The 21,930-nt window shown below is 39.1% G+C and overlaps 2 protein-coding genes and 1 long non-coding RNA gene across 3 annotated transcripts; 1 reads left to right on the plus strand and 2 right to left on the minus strand.

The window, feature by feature from the left end:
* The first annotated feature begins 351 nt into the window (after positions 1-351).
* Positions 352-19,148, plus strand: LOC114157969 (uncharacterized). Its single transcript, XR_003598300.1, has 3 exons — positions 352-491; positions 595-686; positions 19,020-19,148. It is a non-coding gene; the product is annotated as an uncharacterized LOC114157969 (long non-coding RNA).
* On the minus strand, positions 1,566-5,474 carry six7 (SIX homeobox 7). Its single transcript, XM_028039250.1, has 3 exons — positions 4,887-5,474; positions 3,412-3,575; positions 1,566-3,274 (listed from the first exon to the last, which is right to left on the minus strand). The coding sequence occupies exons 1-3, from the start codon at positions 5,292-5,294 to the stop codon at positions 3,064-3,066; spliced, it is 783 nt and encodes a 260-aa protein (XP_027895051.1). The 5' UTR covers positions 5,295-5,474; the 3' UTR covers positions 1,566-3,063.
* b4gat1 (beta-1,4-glucuronyltransferase 1) lies at positions 18,468-21,919 on the minus strand. Its single transcript, XM_028039248.1, has 2 exons — positions 20,344-21,919; positions 18,468-19,113 (listed from the first exon to the last, which is right to left on the minus strand). Exons 1-2 carry the CDS (start codon positions 21,445-21,447, stop codon positions 18,922-18,924), a joined length of 1,296 nt encoding a protein of 431 aa, XP_027895049.1. The 5' UTR covers positions 21,448-21,919; the 3' UTR covers positions 18,468-18,921.
* Between the last annotated feature and the right edge of the window lie 11 nt (positions 21,920-21,930).

The raw sequence follows: 21,930 nt of genomic DNA on the forward strand, positions 1-21,930 counted from the left end.
CTTTATTCAGGAAAGAGAGATGTGACCAGAAAACAGTCTGATCATAGCTGAAAATTTTAAAAAAGAATTGTGTGAAAGAAAAGGCTCATCTTGCAGAAGTAATTTATCTGCTGCTTTGGGAGAATGACAATGATGGAACTGAATAATATAATAATATTTGACCCAGTTCAATTAAAATTCTAGTTTATCGTGAAATCCGGAGGAGGTGCAACAAAAATATAAATCAATAAATTAGTGAAATCACACATCTGTTTACAAATTTTCCGGGGTGAAAATATGTAAACAGACTCGTCCTCATAAAGATGCCAAACTATACAAAAACCGAGATGAACACAAATAAGGTTATTATGCAGCCCTCTGGCGGTGAGATGCAGTAATGCGCCTTATTAAGGCAGAAAATGTCAGCTTTGCAATTAAACTTTGTAGTAATGGCGGATTTGTGAAGTTACCGTCCGGATCCACCAAACGGACAGCTCGTTTTCAACTTCATGGTAACAAATGAACCGCATTTGATTATTATTCATTGTTTTCTGTTAAGCTCGGTAAGCGTGCTTTTTCCAAAATGGTAACCGTTTTTTCGTCTATTGGCCGTAGTGTACCTGGGAGAGAAACCGGGCGCCATCTTTGGCAGTTTCCAAAGAGTCAGAAGTGTTGCTAAAATGGAATAAAAATGTCGTCAGAAACAGGTAATAACTTTTTTTCGTCAGCTGTTCGATGAAGGTATAAGGGTCATAAAAACGCGTTGTTACAAAATAGCTTAACGCTGCTGTTTTGTAGTATTAACACTTACTACTACAACAGTATCGCTTTTTAAATTTACTCGAGATGAGTCAAACAAGAGCTAAGTTGCTTTTGTTACGCTTTATACTTTTGCCTTAGACAAATTTATTGGAAATTATTTTACTTTTATTGAAACAATTCTTAGTTTAGTATAGTCATTTAAGGTTTGTAAAACAAATGTGCATTCAAATGATTTTGAATTCTGATTCAGTTTTAGTTCATTTCAAAAATACTTTATTGATTCCAAAGAGAAATTAATGTTATTGAACAAATTTACCAATATTTAGTTGAAATAATACAAAACAAATTTCAGAGTCAGGCAAAATTTTAAAAAATTGATATCATGCTGTTAAAAATTTTTTGTATTTATTATATCATGCTGTCAAAAACATAACCACAGATTTTATGAGTAAGGTTAAAACTTCAAAGAAAGGTTCTTATATAAAATGTTTTTATATAAAAAAAAAGCAATTTGTGATCATTTACATTAAAAAATTCCTAAAAATTTAGAGTTGTGACTTGAATTCACACAAAATATTTAAATACTTAGAATATTCTGGCTCAAAACGACATTCTTTTGAAAAAAACATACATATTTTATAATTATACATTTTCAGGTTGCATATATTTTTAACTTCAACAAATTTTATTAAAATAAATTTTGCTAAAATGTATTTAGATCCATAATGATGTTGCGTTATATTTTACATTACGCTACGTTACACTTCCAACATACTGCTGGCAGCTTTTTACGTACAAAAACTCATGACCACGTTGGATAAAAATAGTTTTACTTATTCGCACAAAACATTTACAAAATACACATTTTCACTGAATTACAGAAACGTTGTGAGAAATGATAGTTGTAAGAAAGTTATGTCAGACAGCAGGCCTGCGAGAGTGTTATTGAAGACACATTTGATTAGCTTTTACTGTTCTGAAATGCATTAGGCACATAGAGAAAAGAACCAGTGAGTGTAGCCCAAACTTTGAACTCGAAGCAGCTTGGAAACCTCTGACAGCATCTTCCATTGAGGGACAGCAGGAAAGGTGAACAGGTAAAATGGCTGTAGTTGAAATAGTTTGTGCTCTAACAGGCGTGTAGTGGTCACAGACAGTTTGCATAGACTCACAACCTGTGTTATAAGAATGCCCTTAGCTCCATTTAAGGCAGTGAAAAGAGTCGAAGTAGTTCGTAATGACGATGTTTGCACGCACATTTTAACCAGTGCAGTAGAAGACAACAACGAGACACACATAAACATTAGTGTACCACTGACAATGTATGGTTTTACACTACTTTAAATCTGTAAGGGCACATAAGTATTAATTCATTATTGTCCATGGTGACATACAGCTAAAGCCTACACAAGGCATTGTTCTTATAGTTTTTTTCACAATTTCCACACAAATGCATGCTGATTCCCTTCAAACTATTACAAGATCATTTATATTTACAGATTTATTTGAAACAGTAATAAAACAAACATAACAATACTAATATTCACATGAGCTAACGAACATTAGGATTAGCTCTAAAATCTGTACCCGAGACTTAATCACACTGTCCATCATCAGCCAGTAGTTGTTTATCATTCTACACAACAACAACCAAGCTTATGGGTTTCATTGGGCTCCAGTTTCAGTTTGCCCCTTTGCCAGCTTACATGTAAACAATCTATTTTAGAAGACATCATTTCAACCATTGCTTATCTGTTTATTCCACTTGGTAATAATCTATCAGATAAATAGGTATTCATTTTAAAAATGTAAAATTTACACCTTGTCCTGACTGCCATGTGGTCTTTTTGACTCTTACAAAAGCAGCTGAATTATTACCTCGCCTCAAACCGTAATAAATGTGAACAAACGTCTGCTGGTAAATAATATCCACAGTGTCACATAACCTCATTTCCATATATTTGCCTGTAAGTAAATTGTAGTACATTTCTTTTAATCATTTAGTTGTGAAAGTGGGTTTAAAATGTCCCCGGAACCGGTATAAATGAATTCCATCGGCATGAAGCGTCCCGTGGCAGACGCCTTGTTTTCCTGCCAGAAAAAGACCAAAACTGAAAAAGTACAACATAGTAAAGGGGCGAAATGACCAGCGCCCTTCTCAGTGCTTTTCTTAAGTGCATAATTCCTTGTACAAAGTCTGTTCAGAGGCAGAAGTTCCCCCGCCGCTTTTCTTCTCTGTTTAAGCAGTTGTAGTATGTCCATCGCCTCACCGTCTATAATGTTCCGTTTTTATACCCGTATAAAAAAAAAAGTATTACCATCTCAAGACTCAAACTCGCCGTCGCTGCTGACGGAGATCTCTGGTGTAGACGCCCCCGTCCCTCTGCGCTCAGTCTCTGTGCTGCAGTCGCTTGCCTCTGGGCTGCCGAGGTGGCGAGGGGAAGTAGGCAGCAGGTGGGGGTGGGGGTGGCGCTCTTGCAGGGCTCCGTCAGTGGAGCCTTCCGATGGCAGGACGGACGGATCCTGTTGAAGCCTGAGGTGGGGGACAGAAATTAGTTAAAGTACCTCTCCTCAGTTTAAATGGAAGCACCTCCTTCCCCCCCTCAAAATTTAGTGTTTAGGAAATTACCACTCTAGTGTTCCTCTCTTTAAAATGATGTGGGAACCTGCCTGTTTTTTGCCGATGCGGCGCGGTCTCTTTGGCGGCGGTTCTTGAACCAGTTACCGACTTGTGTAGGCGTGAGACCCGTGGCCTGGGCCAAGTGGCGTTTCCTGGACGGGTTGGGGTAGGGATCTTGGAGATACCACTCTCTCAACAAGCTCCGAGTCCGTTCCTGGAGAAAAATGGGAGACATTTCATCTTCAATCCTTACTTTTTAGTCTCTAATAAAACTGGCTTGTCCCTCTTGGTTGATGCGGTCTTTGAACAGATTAGACTGGACTTATAAACAGATAAACACTGTTTACAGTTGACGTATACATGACTATGTATATCTACTAAATTGGATCATGCTAAGGGGCTTAATAAGAGGACAGACTGGTCATCCCCACGGAGGTCTGGAATTAAAGATTATACGATTATAAGCACTGGCCACAAGAGGGAGCTCCTGCACACAAATATGGAGGCAAAGTTCACGCTCTCTTTCCTCTAACATGCTGTTGAAGCAATTTATTTTAATCTGATATTTTTTGTAATTAGCATAAAATATACCCAAAGGCTTTAGTAGTTTAAAAAAATATTTTAATTTTATATTATATCTAGAATTATTGAGAATATTTTAGGAAATGTGAAAAATATTCTAGTGACAGAGAATGTTTTAAGAAGATGTTTGTACAGAAGAATACAAACGTGATCAAAATTGCAATCTGAAAAGTTGAATTCCTTTATGGAAGAAAGATGAATGAGATTTATTTAGTTCAACAAATTAAAATAAATTCCACTATATAGTTTTTTTTATATGTCAAAGACAAGTTTAATGCACAAAAAGCAATGATAAAAGCTTGGCTTCTGAGTTCATCTGACATTATACAAAGTACTTTAAAATATGAAGATGTTAGATAAAGTAACTTTCGTCTTTCCGTCACACAAAATAACCAGAGCCATTGCTAGAATGTGAAACCGTTGCTAGTAAGTCAAACAAACAGTTAAAATGACCACAGAAACAACTAAAACATATTTTTTCTCTGTTTGTCAGTTTTGTTTTTATTTCTTGTAACATCTACAACATAGTTGCTATTTTACCGTTTTGATTTAATTCTGCTAAATTCTTGATATTTAGCAGTATTTCCAAGAAGGATTTACAAGACCTCACAGTTGATGGTTGATTTGCAACTCCAGCTTAGGGAGCCACTGAGATGGAGCATACTTATGCAACAGTAGTTTAGACGTGCAGGCCGAAGGATGAGGGTGGCTCTGACCATCTTAAGAGCTCAAAGTCAAGCCTGTTTGATCTCAAAGTCAGAGAAAAAATTATCTGCACTGGTGTCCAAGAAAAACTTTGTTTTTAAAATATCCGTTTAATGTTTGTGCTCTCTACATGCCCATTGTTTTCTTCTAATTTTGTGGAGAGACAAGAGGTTGATGAGTTGAACATCTTTATCGTAAGTCTAAAATACAAGTTTACAATGTCAGTGTAAGTTTTTACCTTAAAGCAGTGCGTCTTTTGCTCGCCATCCCAAATGGTGCGGGGCAACGGAAACTTCTTCCTGATCCGATACTTCTCCACCGGGCCCAGCGGCCGCCCTCTCAGCCTTTCCGCCTCTCTGTAGTGCGCATCCAGCCAGAGGTCTTGCAGCTTGGCATGCGACTCGCGGGTAAACCTGTGGCTCTGGAGGATCTGATAAAGCGCCTCGAAGTTCCCGGTGTGGAAGGCGACCAGCGCTCTCGCTCGCATCACAGACTCGTGCCGGTTGAGCGCCTCCCCCGCAGAGCCGGGCACGGCGGCAGGCAGCGACCAGAGGAACCGACCCAGGCGCTCGATGTCCCCGGTCTCCTCCAGGTTCTCGCACACCCGGGCGACCTGGTCGGGCGTGAACATCGGCAGTGGGAACATCTCACCTCGTTGCTTCGCGGTAGCTCAGCTGAGATGTGTTCACAACCCACATGGGATGGTATATCCGTGTGTGAAGCTCCTCAGACCTGTTGGAAAGGTTTCGCCACAACTTCAGCAGCCTCTCCTGGTATTTAGGTGCGAGTACTTCTGGGAAGACACTGTTGGCTCCACCATTACAGGCAAGAGTAGAGACAAATGGAGAAAGAGGACAAGCAGTTGCTCTTATTTATAGCCAGATACAATTAGCATCTCTGTGGTTGTTTTGAGAAGGATTATACATCCTGGCCATTAGCCTCTTAGTGGGGGGTAGTGTGTACAGTGGTGCCTGGCTGATCAGCTTGTTTGGCTTAGCCTGAGGATACACTGACTGCCAGGATGACTGCAGTGAGCAAACAAGTGAGGAAAGATTATTTAAAAGGTCTGATCTTTAGGAGATAAATGTCCATCTTAGGAACAGATGATGGAGGGAAGAAAATGTGTGAAGAAAGAGGGAAAAACACTAAAAAGAACAAGAGGCAGAAAGTTTAGAGGCAGCTGATTTCTTAAAAAGTTGAGAACTTAAAAGAATCCTGTTAAATAATATTTTGCATAATTGACTAAGTATGTTTTCTTGACATTTGCCCAAGGGTAAATGTTGGGATATAAAGCCCCTCCTGCCAGCTAATACCCATGTAATTAAAGCAGACATGGGTTACAGATAGGCTATCCCCTGTGACCTCTCATCACACCAGTTCAAACTGGGAACACCTCTGGACGTCCATACAGAGCAAGTCAGGACACCATGTTATTAATCTGCAAACTGGTTCAGTCCTTCTTATCTCAGTAGCTCATTAATCAGTCTAAGGACAATTTTCCCATTAATCAGACAACAGATCCTGTAAGCATCTGTTGGCTAATGCACAAACAGGCTACAGTTCATTTACCCAAAGTAGCCTAAAGGGAAACAAATGTGCTCCCAACATCAGTGTGAAGGTGACATTTATTTTGCAACAGGCAACCCTGAAGCCAGATATAGATTATTTCCAGAGTGATTAAGGCTTTGAGCAAAGGTTGCAGTCAGGTGAAGGTTTGTCTGGTTTAAAACGAATAAAAAAAAAAAAAAATCTGTTGTAGAAATCTGTCGAGAATTCAGGTATTATGAGCATTGTTATTGTTTTATAAATGCAGTTGATTGTGTTGATGACAAATTATAATCAAAGTTTCAAGTGGGAGGCATAGAAACCTGCAGGGTTATTGTTCAAACAGTTGGGAATCAATTGATGCCTGTTGGATCCTAAGACTAGATTCAATTCACCAGTGGGGCAGTGGGTTAACAAAACGAAGGGGACAAGCTGTGTCACGCGTGTGTGTGTGTGTGTGTGTGTGTTTGTAACACTGTTTGGCACAGAAGAGGAGAAATGAGCTCAGTGAAGATCATGCTGCCGTTTAATCTAACTCTTCCAAGTTTTAGACACTTTGCACCTCCACCGCCAAGCAGACTTGCTCTCGCCTAGACAAACATTTACCTTCATTAGAAGGAGTCCACCCCCCGCCGCCCCACCTCCCAATCTGTTTAACATTTTTAAGAGCAGACTGAATCAAAATCTGCTTAAGCACACTCAAGCCGTTAGAATAAGACAAATAATAAGATGGTTGATGAACAGATGATGTGTTTGTAGAACAGTAAGGGGTGGCAAAGGGTGAGACAAAAAGCTTGATTATACTTTTTTTTTTAAATTAGATAGCAAATATACACCACAAATAAACCTGTTTTGATTTTCAGCATTAATTATTTTTTCACAATGTGGTCACACGTTGAATATTTCCAACCTGATTAAATCATCGGTCTTTTGAGTACAGATAATCTATCAAGTATCCCTCAGTTCTACTGTCTACAGCAGATAAACAATATTTGACAATCATTTTCTTTCTGAATATACAGAAATCCAGTTTAGTCTTAAAACAAGACCTCTCAGATTATTCATAGAAAAAAAACCTAATCTCTTTGGCAAGCTGCTAATGAGAAAAAAACATTGTTTTTTAACATAAACAACAACAAAACCAGCTAATTATACTTGCATGACTCGGATATATCCCTACTTGGCATAATATTCTCTTTCTTAAAAAAAAAAAAAAAGCACTTGATGATTTTGTCAGCAGACAAAGCAGGGGTCATGCACTGTGGTGTGCTACGCAGGAACTGGGGGTATTGCCCTGCTGTATAAATCCACACCAAGCACAATTGACAAGCAATTGGGGAGGAGAAGTAATTAGTATTATCTGCTTATCATCGTTACCCCTATTTGAAGGAAAAGGGGTTACAAAACCCACAATGACACACACACACACACCCTCTTAATTCCCTCATGGCTAATGTGTAAGAGCTAATTACAAGCTCATTTACAACTCAATGGGAGCATCCTCTCAGACAGGTCTATCCCCCTGCATCGTCCCCTCCCTTCGTCTCCACAATGCGGTTAGCTGTACCGCACAGGCCAAACCAGGAGGACTCAGAAAATGACTCCTAAGGTTAAAATGTGTGTTTCCAGAACAAAAGCCTGTTCCAACCAGGGTAGTGTTCTGTGTCCAGCATTGTCCCAATGTCTTTTGACTGTATTTACCAGAATAGCAATGCTCCACAGTAAGACAAGGCCCCTGATTTGGAGGTTTAGTTTTGCAAAGGGAGAGTCTTAATAAGCCCTTTGAATTTTAAACATTGTAATTCAGTCATATCAGGTTAAAATAGTTTGCCTAAAATTTACTGTAACCTAAAACTTTAATATATTTTAGTTACATTACATTTCTTTATTACTGTCTCTGACAAAAGAGAAAATATATCTTTAATTCAAAGTAAGAATTTAGGGGTTTAAACAGTTTAACATTCTGTGACATAAACAACCACAAACCCAGCAGATCAATAACAAAATCAACTAATTTTCTGTTAATTTTTTGTGCCTAATGCCTCTTAGGGACACTTCTGTCTGGGTTTTGTTTATTGAATCTTTATGAATGTTAAAAACTCCCTCTGACTTTCAGGTGATTGTAATTTGGTTTCACAGTGTAAGCGCTGTGAATGATTGTGAGTTTATCAGGAGTTGTTGCTGGAGTTTATTGAAAGCATCCTGAGTGAAGGCTGGAAAACAGAGACTAACTCTTTCTTTTGGCATTAAGTACAGCTAGCTGAGAATATACTTTTCTCCATTTTATGTGCTCAAATAACAAAGAAACATCCCTATAAATTAACATTTTACTCACTATGTGTACTTCTGCATTAATAAGAAGAAAACTGGCTGGAATAACTAATACAAATTCTTCTTCCTGTGGACTTTAAAGTCTGATATCTTCTCTAACATTGAAGGAAAGAATCACTTTTCATAAATTCATTTGTTGAAGTTCATTACAGTGTGATAAATAATTAAATATAATTCCTTACAGTAGTTTTTGTTTTTCTTCGTTTTGATTTCTGAAACAGAAGCCTTTGATATGTGCGTCAGAGCCGGGTTTGCGTCATTGTTATAGTTCACCCTCCAGACGGTATCATGTTCACTGTTTGAAGGATCGGCTTAACCACAAGCTCACAGTTATCTGGCAAGCTCCAGTTTAAGCCTTTAAAAAATAGAACAGCAAATCACTGCCTGCGCAGGACTGGGTGTTTTCTGGTGTGTGGATCTGCTGCTTCCAAAGCTTACGACTCTTTTTTTGTTCCTTATTGCAAAAACACAGAACAAGCAGGAAAAATACTCACCGAGTTTACTTTTAGTTTATAAAAACATTGGTGTTAATAAAGTGGAGAGTATTAAGGAAAATGTAGGTTTTTCACAATCCTCAGCATCATCGCAGTAATCAACATCAGTGTTGTGTTGTGATGTTTTCAATTTATTGTTCAGCCTGATTTCGGTAGAATAGGAATGTATAGAGAGAGGTGACATAATGATGCAGATGATTGCATCAACCTCTAACTCTCAGAAAAAAAATCATTTATTTCTGCTTGAATACACTGCAATGCAGGTTTTGTGTGTTTTTAAAAAATCTTTAATGACAGTATGGATCTTGTTCAGGCACTGATTTATTGACAACTACCAGACAACAAGAGCTTTTTTATTATTACTATTTTTTAAATCTATAACCTAAAGTGTTATGTGACAAAAACATATTTTTATTGACATCATTAAAGATTTATTGAAGTTCTTTTCAGATTTACAAGTATCTGTATCCTAATGTAATGAAAAAATGAATGTTTTTTCATTCATTACCTTACATTTAAGCTACATTTTATTTTAAACAAGCAGACAATCTCAGAACTTCTACTAAATATTTATAAGCCGTATTTATAAAATATTGTCATTGCTACAGATATTTCTATTGCACTGTTTATAAGGACAATTTGTTTAATATTCAGATAGTCTGTCTTGCTTTATCATCTGACAGGTGTTACTGGAATTGTTAAGAGATCCACAGGGATTTAATCTGGGTCTTATTTTTGCCTAATACCATAATGCTCATTAATTCCTGCTTTGGTGTCTTACCTCCCCTGATCTCTGGATTTCCCAGTCCAGCTTCTCCAAACACTCCACTGAAACGTACGCAGCCCTGAGGAGACGACCACTCAGTTGTTTTGTGCTTTTGTCTTTTAAAAGTTGTGTTGAAGGAGGACAGTGTGGTAGAGATGCGCTCCGATGGCTCACACACCATCAGCTATCAATGCTGAATTTCCATTTAAATTGTTGTCTAACATTATGAAAAAATGTAAAATGGGATTTTTGGATTGAGTCACAGTTGTACAGTTAGAAGCTTCTCGGTGATCCACTGATAGTAATTTTAACTTTTCATAGCAAATCGTCCTAAGCGGTCCTCCTAATGTTTTCAAATACACAGTGCTGTGAAAAAGTGCACATAAAGGTATTTACCTCCTACTTTTGCCTTTCTGTGACACTTAAAAGATAATTTCAGATCATCGATCTAATGTTAATATCAAACCTAAGGAATTATAAAAAGCAGTTTCCAAATTAATAAACATATATACAAAAAATAGCTTTATAAAAAAATGAAAAATAATACCCCCAGTGGGCCCTTGTGAAATGATGTACGAACCGATGATTAATTACCTTTATCTGGAAAGAAGTTCACTGTCCCTATGCAAACTTGATTGCTACGTAACCTGTACAGCCAAGAAATCACTTAAACAAAACTTGTCTCGCAACATAAAATAGGCTAAAAGCTCTCCATACTTCAATCTAAATGAACTCAAGAACAAATGAGAACAGATGTAATTCACATGTATCAGTCTAGGAATAGTAAGAAAACCATTTCTAAGACTTTGACTCTCTCCAGAGCAACAGTCAGAACCATAATCCACTGGAGAATCCTCCAGGAGTGGCCGGTCTCCAAATTTACTTGATTCACAGTTCATGCTGTTAAATTCATATTTCATAGTTCAGCAAGAAAGAGACTGGGCAAAATGGTTTCCATGGTAGAGTCCAAGGCTAAAACCACTGCTAACCAGTGGTTTACCAAAACAAACCTTTACTAAAACAAATCTTGATGATCCCCAAAACATTTGAGAATATTCTGTAAAAATTAGAGTCTCTGGAAGGTGTGTGTCTTCATATCTGTTGTACAACACACAGCATGTAAGAAAAACAACATCGTACCTACAGTTCAACATGGTGGTGGTAGTGTGATGATCTGGGATCAGGAATATCGACGTCTTTCTGGGACTGTGAATGCTAAAGTTCAATTCTACAAAGTGTTCTGGACCTTAAGGTCATAAAAACTTTGGTTCTGATCCAAAGCTCACCAAGACGTCCGTAAGATGAACATTTTTGGAGTGGCCAGTTGAAATCCAAGTATTAGATCCGATTATGATGCTGCGGTGAGACCTTAAATAAGTCATTCATGCAGGAAAACCATCCAACGCAGCTAATTAACACAATTCTTCAAATCAGAGTAGCTAAAATGAGTCCGTACTGATTTTAAAGACTCATTGCTAGTTGTTTCTGTCAAGAGTTTAACATTAAGTGTAGAGGATAATTGTTTTTTCACTTTGGACTTTGTTGGGCTGAATAGCTTTAGGCCCTTAAATAAATTATCATTTAAAAGCACTTTGATTATCTGAAACATTCAACATAGAAAAGCTAAAACAGAAGAAGGTTTTAAGGGTTAAATAGTTTTTCAGGGCTCTGTATTCCTGTCTTTAGCTTTTGACAGCCAGTTTTCCTGAGCCCAAGTGAACATTTCACAAAAACCGACGCCATGCTTGCATGAGGTTTACAAATTTAGTGAAAACAAATGCTATCACCCTCACTCGTGGCTTATATTGATTTTGATTCAAGTCGTATTGTGGGATCCTTTTGTGGCAGCTCAACCCAAGTTTAATCTGTCATATAAATCCGAGCTAATCTCCTATCTAACAACGGCTGCAAAGGCCTGCGTGCTGAAATCGACAGAGCTGCTCCTGCCCAGTTACTTTAATGCAGAAAAATGTAAGTAACGTTACAGGTATAAAAATAAGAACAGAACATTTGTTTTGTTCTTTTTCCTGCAACGGCTGTAAAAAAGAAAGAAAACTGCGACTCCGTTAGAGAAATGTTAGACTTTCGCCCAGTTGTGTTTTGCAAACATGGTGACTCTAGCATAATGGCTGCCGTCGTCTGTTCCTGAAGAACTGTGATTACTGAGCTCCAGTGGAAGTTAAAGCTCAGTGTGTGAGAGCATACGGTTACTCTTAGCATGCGTCATTTGAACTTACACCTGTTGAAAGACATTGATACGGATGGAATCATGATGACTTTTATCGATCACTCTGTTTTCATTGTGTGTGTGTCTGTAGCTTTGTTTCCTGCTGGGTTCCTGGGACAGCAGGGTGGGAGGTGTTAGCTTGGTGAGAGGGATTACCGATATCTGTTAGGCCTCCTTTTCTCTCCCTCAGTCAGTGTCATGTCTCATTACTTCTGTCCTGCAGGCCGGATAGTCTGGCTTTATCTGGGATACATTTAAAATGTCAGGTAACCTGGTGCTCCAAGAACTCCAGGTTTAGAGCAGAGTGATATGTCTGCACTGTGCCTGAGAGGCTTTTATTCAGTAAGCGCACATGTAAACTTGCCCCAAAGCTGGCACTGATGGCCGATAAGCCCTCATTTGTTTAAGTGAAATGGATCCCGCCATCTCTGAGAGGAGGGCAAGGCTAGCACGTATTTGGTCTCTTATTCTGATTGTCTTGTGAATAAATAGTTACATTTTTAGGTTAACAAATATGCACCCATATGCATCTGATTGTGCATTTGTGAATAGAAAAGGAGATAATGAAGGCAAAGCAGGAAACTGTGGGAAGCAGAGCAGGCCTCAAAAAAGGGAACAGTTATTTTTTCCAACAGTAAACTACAGAGTTTTAATAAAATAAACAAAGACATCGAAATGTTGTGGGAGAGGCACCTGAAAATATTCGTAGATTAGAAAGATAAAAAAGGTTTCATGTTTTCATAATTAAGAGTTAATCCATTTTCGACATTTCTTGAGTGTTACCTGTTTTCTACGTCAAGACAAAATTTGATAAATGTTCTGCAAAAACAGCTGGATATTAACTTCTTATATATAAAAAACATATTTAGCAAGGTATAAGAATAAGCTGGAAATTTGAGCTCCACATTACTTTGGTATTAAAATTACCAAAATTACAGTTAATAAAACATGAGCATTTTGTGTTTGATGCATTTTATATTAAAAATAAACGTTTAAGGTTTTTTCTTCGTCCTTTTTGAAAGGGGATCGGAGTCGAAGCAAAGCCAGCGCTCATCATCAGTCATCGGAGACGTTGCCGTCTAAAGTTTTTAATAAAAAAACTTTAATTTTTAGAAATTGCTTTGTCTCCATTGATTGAATTTATTTGCGTAATTCCATTTTGCACAATTCTATGGTCAATTTTAAATGCAGCTACTGACACTGGAAATTAGCTAGTAGACTATTTTTCCTTCAGATAAAGTTTCTACTCCGAAAGTTGTTTTCGTTTGTTCAACCTCCTAACACTTCAAGTGATGCATTCATGATCAGGGAGACTTTTTTTGTTGTTTATGTTCAGCCAGCCACTGGGAAGGCCATTTCTCTGGTTCTCTTAGTGTTTCAAATAAAAATAACTCAGAAAAATTTGTTATTTTTATTTGAACTCATTTTTTTGAGAACAAATTCTGACTTCACATTCTCAGATCTTCCTTTTTTTTTTTTTTTCTTTAACTTTTACGATATTTGTGACATTTATCACAAATACACTGCTCAGTTGTGGCAACACAAAGACTCGGCTTGTTAACAAGCTGTTCACTTTGTAAGAAGAAGAAAAAAAAGCTGTTTTTATGAACCAAGTAGCGTAACAACTCGTAAATCCTTCCAGTTAAGTGGCTGATGAACAGAAACCACAGACGTTAAGTGACATAGATGGCCTTTATTGTCTATTTTTGTATTAATGACGCCCCGGTGCAAAAACTTTCACCTCGTTTTGGCCCAAAGGTTCATAGAACAAATTCGTTCAATCAGTTTGGGTCACTGACTCTTTGTTTCCTCATCCGTCCAGTGAGCCACACAGAAAAGTCTGGGTCTCTACATTGCAAGTTGGCTGACCTCTCGCTCTCATCCTTCCCCTCCTTTTCTCTTAAAAAATAAATAAATAAAAAAGTACGCCCCCACCTCACCGCCTGCTCATCTCACCCTCCAGCTGGTTCCCTCCCCTCCCTCTGTCCAGAAGCTGCCAAGCTCCCCGAGCCTTAGTATGGCTAATCTAGGTGGTGGGAGGCCTCCCTCCTGCTAGCATACACAAGAGAGGGCAACCCTAATTGCTTATGTCACAAAGATCTCTGACCCAGATAAGCCTTCACTCCCCAAAGCTGCTGGGATAAACCCCACTTTACCTCACCAAACCTGCCTCTCCTGATCCACCGCCCCCTCCTAACATTTCTGCACCTTCTGCCACATTATTAGCCCCCCGAGCGGGGGCGGCAGGGACGAGACGAATGAACTACATTTACTGATAAAACCTGATCTCATACATGGAAAAGATTAAAAAAAAGAAAAGAAGTTACTGCTATACTTTTACACTTTCCAAGTGAAACGGCTTCTTGTATACTAGCTTCATTGAAATGTAAACTTAAGCTAGAGAACCGAAGGGAACTCTTCAGGCGCGTGAATACTCTCCCTTATTGTGTTGGGAATAGCATAGACTTCCCTTACAGACCGAGTAATAACCGATTTTAGAAGGTGAGGGTGAGATAAATTAATCAGAAGTTAAAACAACACAGGACCTTATAAGATTGACGATGATTAGATGTGCCCAGCAAAGCCGATCCAGAGCTGAGGCACAGCGTTGCGTGCTTGTGGCTCTCGTGCGCCCAGGCTCATTATCCAGCCCGGTAATGCAGGCTTAGCCACAAAACGCCACAGCGCCTCGGACGGTCGTCAAGTGCCGAATGTCACACGTGCTCTACTTTACCAGCAGATGGCCCCGTCGCCGCTGGAGCCGCGGCACTCCATCGGGTCTTATTTGGTCACTGGAGGAGTGGAAACTTCAACTGCGTCTCCAGAAATAATTCAGTCCCTATCAAAGCCGGCCTTTACTGAGAACTTACTGGACTCTGCTTTAAAACAGATCTTAATCACTAAGTAGGGCCTTTTAATTGGATGCTGGCCCTGCTTACCATGTAATCGTCCATCACCTGATGCAGAGATGCCTTTAAACTTCAGCTCTAAGTCTAGTTACAGCACAGCATCAATGAATAGTAGCACCAGTTATCCTTGGGTGCGGTAACACTGGAAAAATCTCGTTCTTGTGTAACCCGTGGTACCGTTTGAGTCTAAAAGCTGCATTATGTTTCTCTGAGTTAAAGTATTCCTTATCCTCGCCTTAGGTTCTTGCCCTCCTATTTAAGTGATACTTCCAGAAACACCCTTGGCATTACTTGCCAATACAAATCCCTCTGGTGAAGTTAATTGATTGGATTTGTCCATTTCCAAGCGCTTGCAGGGCTTTCCGATGAGCGGACCTGTCACGACGAACTCAACCTTGCGTAACAGCTAAAACGAGAATGAATCAAACTCGTAGGAGTCAAGTTAACAAACGTTGTCCAAGAGGGATTTAATAGCAAGTTCAACACAAATCAGACATTTTATCTGATAAAGAAAAGCAAGGAGAAAAAAAATACAGCATCATTTTATTAAAGAAGTGAACAAATGAGAAAAATACCTAGATAATACATAACCACAGTAGATGATAATTTCATATAAATTTCCCCATCTGTAAATATCCATCCATCCATCCATTTTCTGTTCACCCTTGTCCCTAATGGGGTCGGGAGGGTTGCTGGTGCCCATCCCCAGCTACGTTCCGGGCGAGAGGCGGGGTACACCCTGGACAGGTCGCCAGTCTGTCGCAGGGCAACACAGAGACATACAGGACAAACAACCATGCACACACACACACTCACACCTAGGGAGAATTTAGATAGACCAATTAACCTAATAGTTATGTTTTTGGACTGTGGGAGGAAGCCGGAGAACCCGGAGAGAACCCACGCATGCACAGGGAGAACATGCAAACTCCATGCAGAAAGACCCCGGCCGGGAATCGAACCCAGGACCTTCTTGCTGCAAGGCAACAGTGCTACCAACTGCGCCACTGTGCAGCCCTCTGTAAATATCTGATAAATTAATTTTTAGAGATGAAAAAAATCCAAGTCTAACGCAAATTCATGCTACAGTGTTCTTGCTTTGGGTTTTAAAAAAAGGTTCAAACAATTTTTATATTAGGAAAAGATCACAATAAATATACCAAACTGCACTACAAGTAAGAAGGGGGGAAAACAATCTCTTCAAAAATAAATATTACAGAACAAGTTCAACATTATCAGTAATCAAACAGCACCTTTATTTATCCACACACTAAAAATAAAGGTGTGTTTAATACCGTAGATCATAGCAACACAATGATTAAGCCTGGTTTACACCTTGATAATGCATTATATTCACACAATGCATTTTCAAGGGTTAAAGCGATAAATTAATAAATAAAACAAAGTAAAAAGTAAACATTTCGGTTTCTAATCCTTGGTGTTAGAATACAGCAGTTTTAAAGTTTTTGTACAATGTCAGTGTTGTGTATATTGTAAAGTTTTCAGTGCTTATTGTTAAAAGTCATTTCTATTTATAGTAGAGAAGAAACTGTCACAAAGAGGTGTACACGGTCGAGGTGTGGAGTAAATCGTCATGCTTCAGAGCACCAAACTTGTGCGTATATTTACCGCTCTCACTAAATAAAACAGCTTACAGTGGAGATGCAATGACTACTGCCCTCTAGTGGCCAGAGAACAAGTTGATGGCTTGATCTGTTGATTTTTTAATCAGGCTTGTGTGGATATCCTACATAGATATTAAAGCCATGTACAAGCATTTCAGAAATTCTTATTTAAATAGGAAATATAGCTTTTTTTCCCTTGTTTTGGCCCACAGCTTAGCCAAGACAAACCAAGTTAATAGTTTTCAGTTTCAGTCTATCAGTAAGGGGGACACCACTACCCTCACTAGCAGATTATATTAAAAAATATTAATAATAATAGCTTATTCAGTTTAGATGTAAGAATTTATTCTGTTTTTGCTCATTTGTCACATTTAAAAGTTTCAGAGTCTGAAACAAATTTTAATAAAGAAAAAACCTGCTTTGGATTATAATCCTGCTACTTTATATTGTCAGACAATTTCTATTTAGTAAAACTGAACCAAAAAAGTTTCATAATCACAGTTAATTCTCAATTTAAAATTGGTGCAGCTTTATTTTCACCTAGTAGGCTTGAATGGCTAACAAAATCATCATTTAAAACAATATTTTGTATTTAATCAGGTTGTTGTTACCTGACATTAAACCTTAATAATCATTTAAGTGTGACAAAATTCAAAAGCAGATAAAAGCTGTAAGGGACAAATGTCTTTTTATAGCATTGCGTTGCCAAGCAACAGCCTGTAATGGCTATAAAAAGTTAAAAAAGAAAAAAAAAGAAGAAAGGACTACAAATTTCCCATCGTACTGTCTCTACTGTTTAAAATGCTTTTAAGGAGATACTAAAGAAACATTTTTGAATAATTACTCTACTGTAATCATAGAGTAGCCACAGTGCCACTTCTCTAACTGTTGCAGTGCACTGCATGTCAGCTGGCTGAAATTAGGTTACGACATAATTCTGCTCCTTACAAAACAAAGTTGGCTTTTTCAAAACATTTTCTGTCATAAAAAAAGAGAAAAAAACCCCAGAAAGTCAAGATATAGAAACGGACTCTCATTACGAAAACACTTTTCTAAAACTAAACTAAGCAAGCTAAGAGCAGTGTGTCTGTTGAGCAGCCGATGCAGACTCGACCAAACTAATAACCCTCTTGATGCTATAAAGCACAGGTATCAAACTCCAGTCCTCGAGGGCCGCTGTCCTGCAGTTCTTAGATGTGCCACAGGTACAAAATGTTTTAATTACCTCCTCCTTGTGTAGATCAGTTCTCCAGAGCCTTAATGATCTAATTATTCTATTCAGGTGTGGTGCAGCAGAGGCACATCTAAAAGTTGCAGGACACCGGCCCTTGAGGACCGGAGTTTGAGACCCCTGCTATAAAGAGAAGAACGTCAAGAAGTTTTAATATTCTGAAGACATTATGCACAATAAAAACTAAAACCAAATTTAGCGTGTGTTTATTGTATTTTTTTTTTACTATGTTTAAGTCTATGTATGATTAAAAAAATGAATAAATAAATGATACAAGTAACATTTTAAGGTAACACTTTATTTGACGGGTTGTGAATAAGACTGTCATGACACAGTCATGAACATGAGTGAGTCTCCATGAATATTTATGACTGTTGTCATAAAGTGTCATTTGGTAAATCATGACACTTTTAATACAAAGTTCACATTATTCAAAATGTCTTTGTTATGAGAACTTGACATTAACAAAGAAATCATGATCTAAATTTGTTACAAAGGTATTACTGATTAAACTGTAGCTACAGTTTAATCAGTAATACTTTTATAATAAATTTATGTCAGATCATGATTTCTTGGTTCACAACCCGTCAAATAAAGTGTTACCCATTTTAAATATAAAAAACTGATACAAAGAGGGAATAGTTGTTGCTTTTCTGTTTTAGGGGAAAGTAATGAGATCATGTTATGCTTCTTTTAATTTTGGTGTAAAAACTGGGACTCTGTCACATTTTTATGACAGGTAATACTGCGAGAATTTCATACATGGCTGTTGCTTTTTGTTTTTAAACTCTTTGGGCCAAGGCTTCTAAAGTAGATATTTGACTAGAAATGTCATTTCAATGTGATTTAAGGCCATTTTTTTCTACTTTTGTATCTGGATATCAACATAACGTATAAAGTAAGACCTCATATGTTTAGATTTTACCTAATAAAATTCAATCTGTAGTTGTGTTTGAACCAGAATGCAATAAACTGAAGGATTATTGACCCATTTTCTGAAATCCCATCATAAACCTTCTGTGCAGTCTATCTTTGAGATAAATATTATATAATATATGAAGTAAGAGAACCAGCTGAAACTCCTCCCCCATACATCCATGTTATAACTTTAAAAGTTGGCTTAGGTCAGTCATCTTTTCCCCCCCTCAGCATCGTCGGGTAGAGGACGGGTATTTGGTTTTCAGGCCCTCTTTGAAGCTGCGAAACAAAACCCGGTTCTGTTTGTTCTCCTCCTCTTTCTTAGCGTGGAACTCCCCCTGGATCTTGAAGCCGCGGTGCACGACGAAGGCCGAGCTCAGCACAGAGAACCTGAATCCAGCCACATGCAGCTCGCACGCCTGGACAACAAAACAAAAACAGAAACACCAGAAGGCAGGTGTTGATGTGTGTTTCTGTAAAATCTACAGGTGCAGCTTAAAAAAAAATTAGACACTGATCAAAACGTTTATTTATGTCAGTAATTCAGTTCAAAAAGTGAAACTCATGAATTAAACTTAGTTTCTAGTTTATACCTGTAATGTTCACTGCATTGCATAAACATGCCGCTCGGCGTCTGAGGACGCACCATAGCAACCTGGGCCTGCTTATCATGATTAGCTCCATGCTACACTGCATTCATGTAGTAATTCATGCAAAAGGAGGCCAAAACAGGTGTTGAGCACATTTACTGCACAATACATGGACATGCCTTTCAGTCCGTCCACATTTTTATAAGAAATATCCTTTTTATTGGCTTTGTGTTGTACTCTTACTTTCTGAAAAAGTAAATGTGGGGGTTTTGTTAGCTTTAAAGTAATCGAAATGTACAGAAACACTCAGTACTACTCAGTAGTAATAATCATACATGAGTTTCCCTTTTTTAATTTATCAAAAATAAATTAGCATTTTAATTATACTCCAAAACAGTAAGATGCACCTAAGGGTTTAAACCTAGAGCATCCAATTTTTATTTTAAAAAATATTGTTTGTTACACATTTGTTAAAACTTTCATGTCCTGACAGTAAAATATGAAACAGATAATCTGTGAAAAAACAAACAAAAAATATAAATAAAATAAAAATAAAAATCCAGCTCCTCCATCAAATCCTCCGTTCCCAGTCAGAAACCACCAACCGGAGCCAGGAGGAAGGTCTTAGTGCTGTCAATCAACCTCGTGTATGCTGCTCCATGGGCTCATGGTGGAGAAACAATTACCCATCTAGGAAAAAGTTTCATCCGCCGTCATTGGTGGTTATGCTAACTAGGCTCAACATTTATGGCAGGCTCTGCTAGCAAGGAGAAACTGTAGCATACCAGAGAACAACGGGTAGAGCGTGAACAGCACTTACACCAGCGTTATTGACAGCGCTAAAACCCTCCTCCTGGCTCTGACTGGTTGTTTCTGACCAAGCTGTGTATTTCAGTAGTAAGCACTGGAACCACTGGGAGAAGGCAGAGGAGCTTGATTTTTTTTTTATACATTACCTGTCTTGTACTATTCTGTCACAACATAGTGACAGTTTTAACAAACTTATTAAAACCTTTTTGTTTTAAATTAAGGAACATTTTAAGTTAAGATTCTACCAACCTGGCTGATTCGATTGAAGCCGTACTGCTTGAAGTTCTCGTCATATAAGGGGACAGTTTGAGGCCCGATGTAGAAGGGCTCCCAGGGGTCCACCCAGTTGAGTGTGTAAGCAACTTCCAGGGTGCCCGTCTCTCTAACATGGCTGTTGACCCACTGGGAGTAGTTGGTGGGAGCCTGACAGCGTGGGCACAACTCCTCATAAAACGGCCGGACTTCTCCCACCTGGTAAAGCTGTACCAACTCTGCCTTCGTCGAGGGAATCTTCCTGGCATGACGGATCTCAAAAGCAGGGAGGACAAACACCTCGTCGGCCGCCAGTGGCCGTCTCAGGATCATGGCGAGGAACTGCTGGTGGAGGTCAGCGCTCGGCATCATGTCGATGTCAATGACCAGGATGTAGGAGGACTCTGTGCCACCACGGGCAACGTTACGGAGAAGGTTGTTTGGGTAGGAGATGTTTCCGCTCATGGCGTAGTTTTGGTATTTATCCCTGTGGGTTTCCAGTCTGGAGAACACAGAAGCGCAGTCTTCCAGGCCAGCAAAGTGTTCCCGGTCCTGTTCAGGGAAACTGGCTGTCTCTCCTGACAGGCAGACCAAGTGGAAGTCCACAAGGGCTTGGATTTGAGGGCAGAAGAAGCTGAGTGCATAAACCAAAGCTGTGGCAAATTTAACATCTTCCCCATGTGCAAATATCGCCACAGAGAGAGGATTCTTCCACCTTTCCAGCAGAGATTCCAGGTGGTGCAGGTTGTTGATGGTAGTATGAGTGGCCAGAGTCAGGATGTCAGAGTTTGAGTGGGAACCTGGTTTCTGATTCGTTGTGAAATCACTCTTTATCAAGTTTTTGTATACTCTGTACTGGCCGCTGTTGTCAAAGATTCCACCACTGGACAGGGAGTACCTCAGCCGCTCCTTCCGCGTGTTTTTCTCGGGATGCGCATTCTTCTTGGCCGCGGAGCCTCCAAACAGCTCCGAGTAGCGGTAGCGCTGCTGCTTCCCGTGGAACCTGGACAGGAAGGACAGGTAAATGAGCTGCAGCAGCGCCACGATCAGCAGGGCACTCAGCACCACTTTGAACACGGAACATTTCTTGGAGAGATGCATTCCAGAGAAAGCTGGATCCGGCCAATCGCTGTTAACAAAGCAGGTCCGAAAACACAGGAGCTGGTTCCGTCCAGTCGCTCCAGCTAGCGTTGACTACATCCCAGCCGCAGAGCCAACACCACAGCCTAAAGGGGCTGTGTCGGGATGAACACTTGACCGGATGTTGTATTGCGTTAAAGGAGCACCAAACAGGACTTTAATATGATTTAAAGCAGCACAGAAAATCTGCGAAAAGCTGCCAGCTGCGCTGATCCATTAAATCACAACACCGCACTGGTTGGCTGAGCGGCGGCTGCGACAGCGGCGCATGTCGATGTGTAACTGCCGTAAAGTCTGGAGGAAAGGCGCCGCTGGGTTTTGTATTACAGTTAAAACAATGCAGTCTGCGCTTTGACAAATAACGAAAGGGTTCTTAATGATAATATATAGGTAATATAATCCTATAAAATAACAATTACATTGTAAGTATTTCGTCATACAAGG

The sequence above is a fragment of the Xiphophorus couchianus genome, chromosome 14 (genome assembly GCF_001444195.1).
Source record: "Xiphophorus couchianus chromosome 14, X_couchianus-1.0, whole genome shotgun sequence".
Classification (NCBI taxonomy): Eukaryota; Metazoa; Chordata; class Actinopteri; order Cyprinodontiformes; family Poeciliidae; genus Xiphophorus; species Xiphophorus couchianus.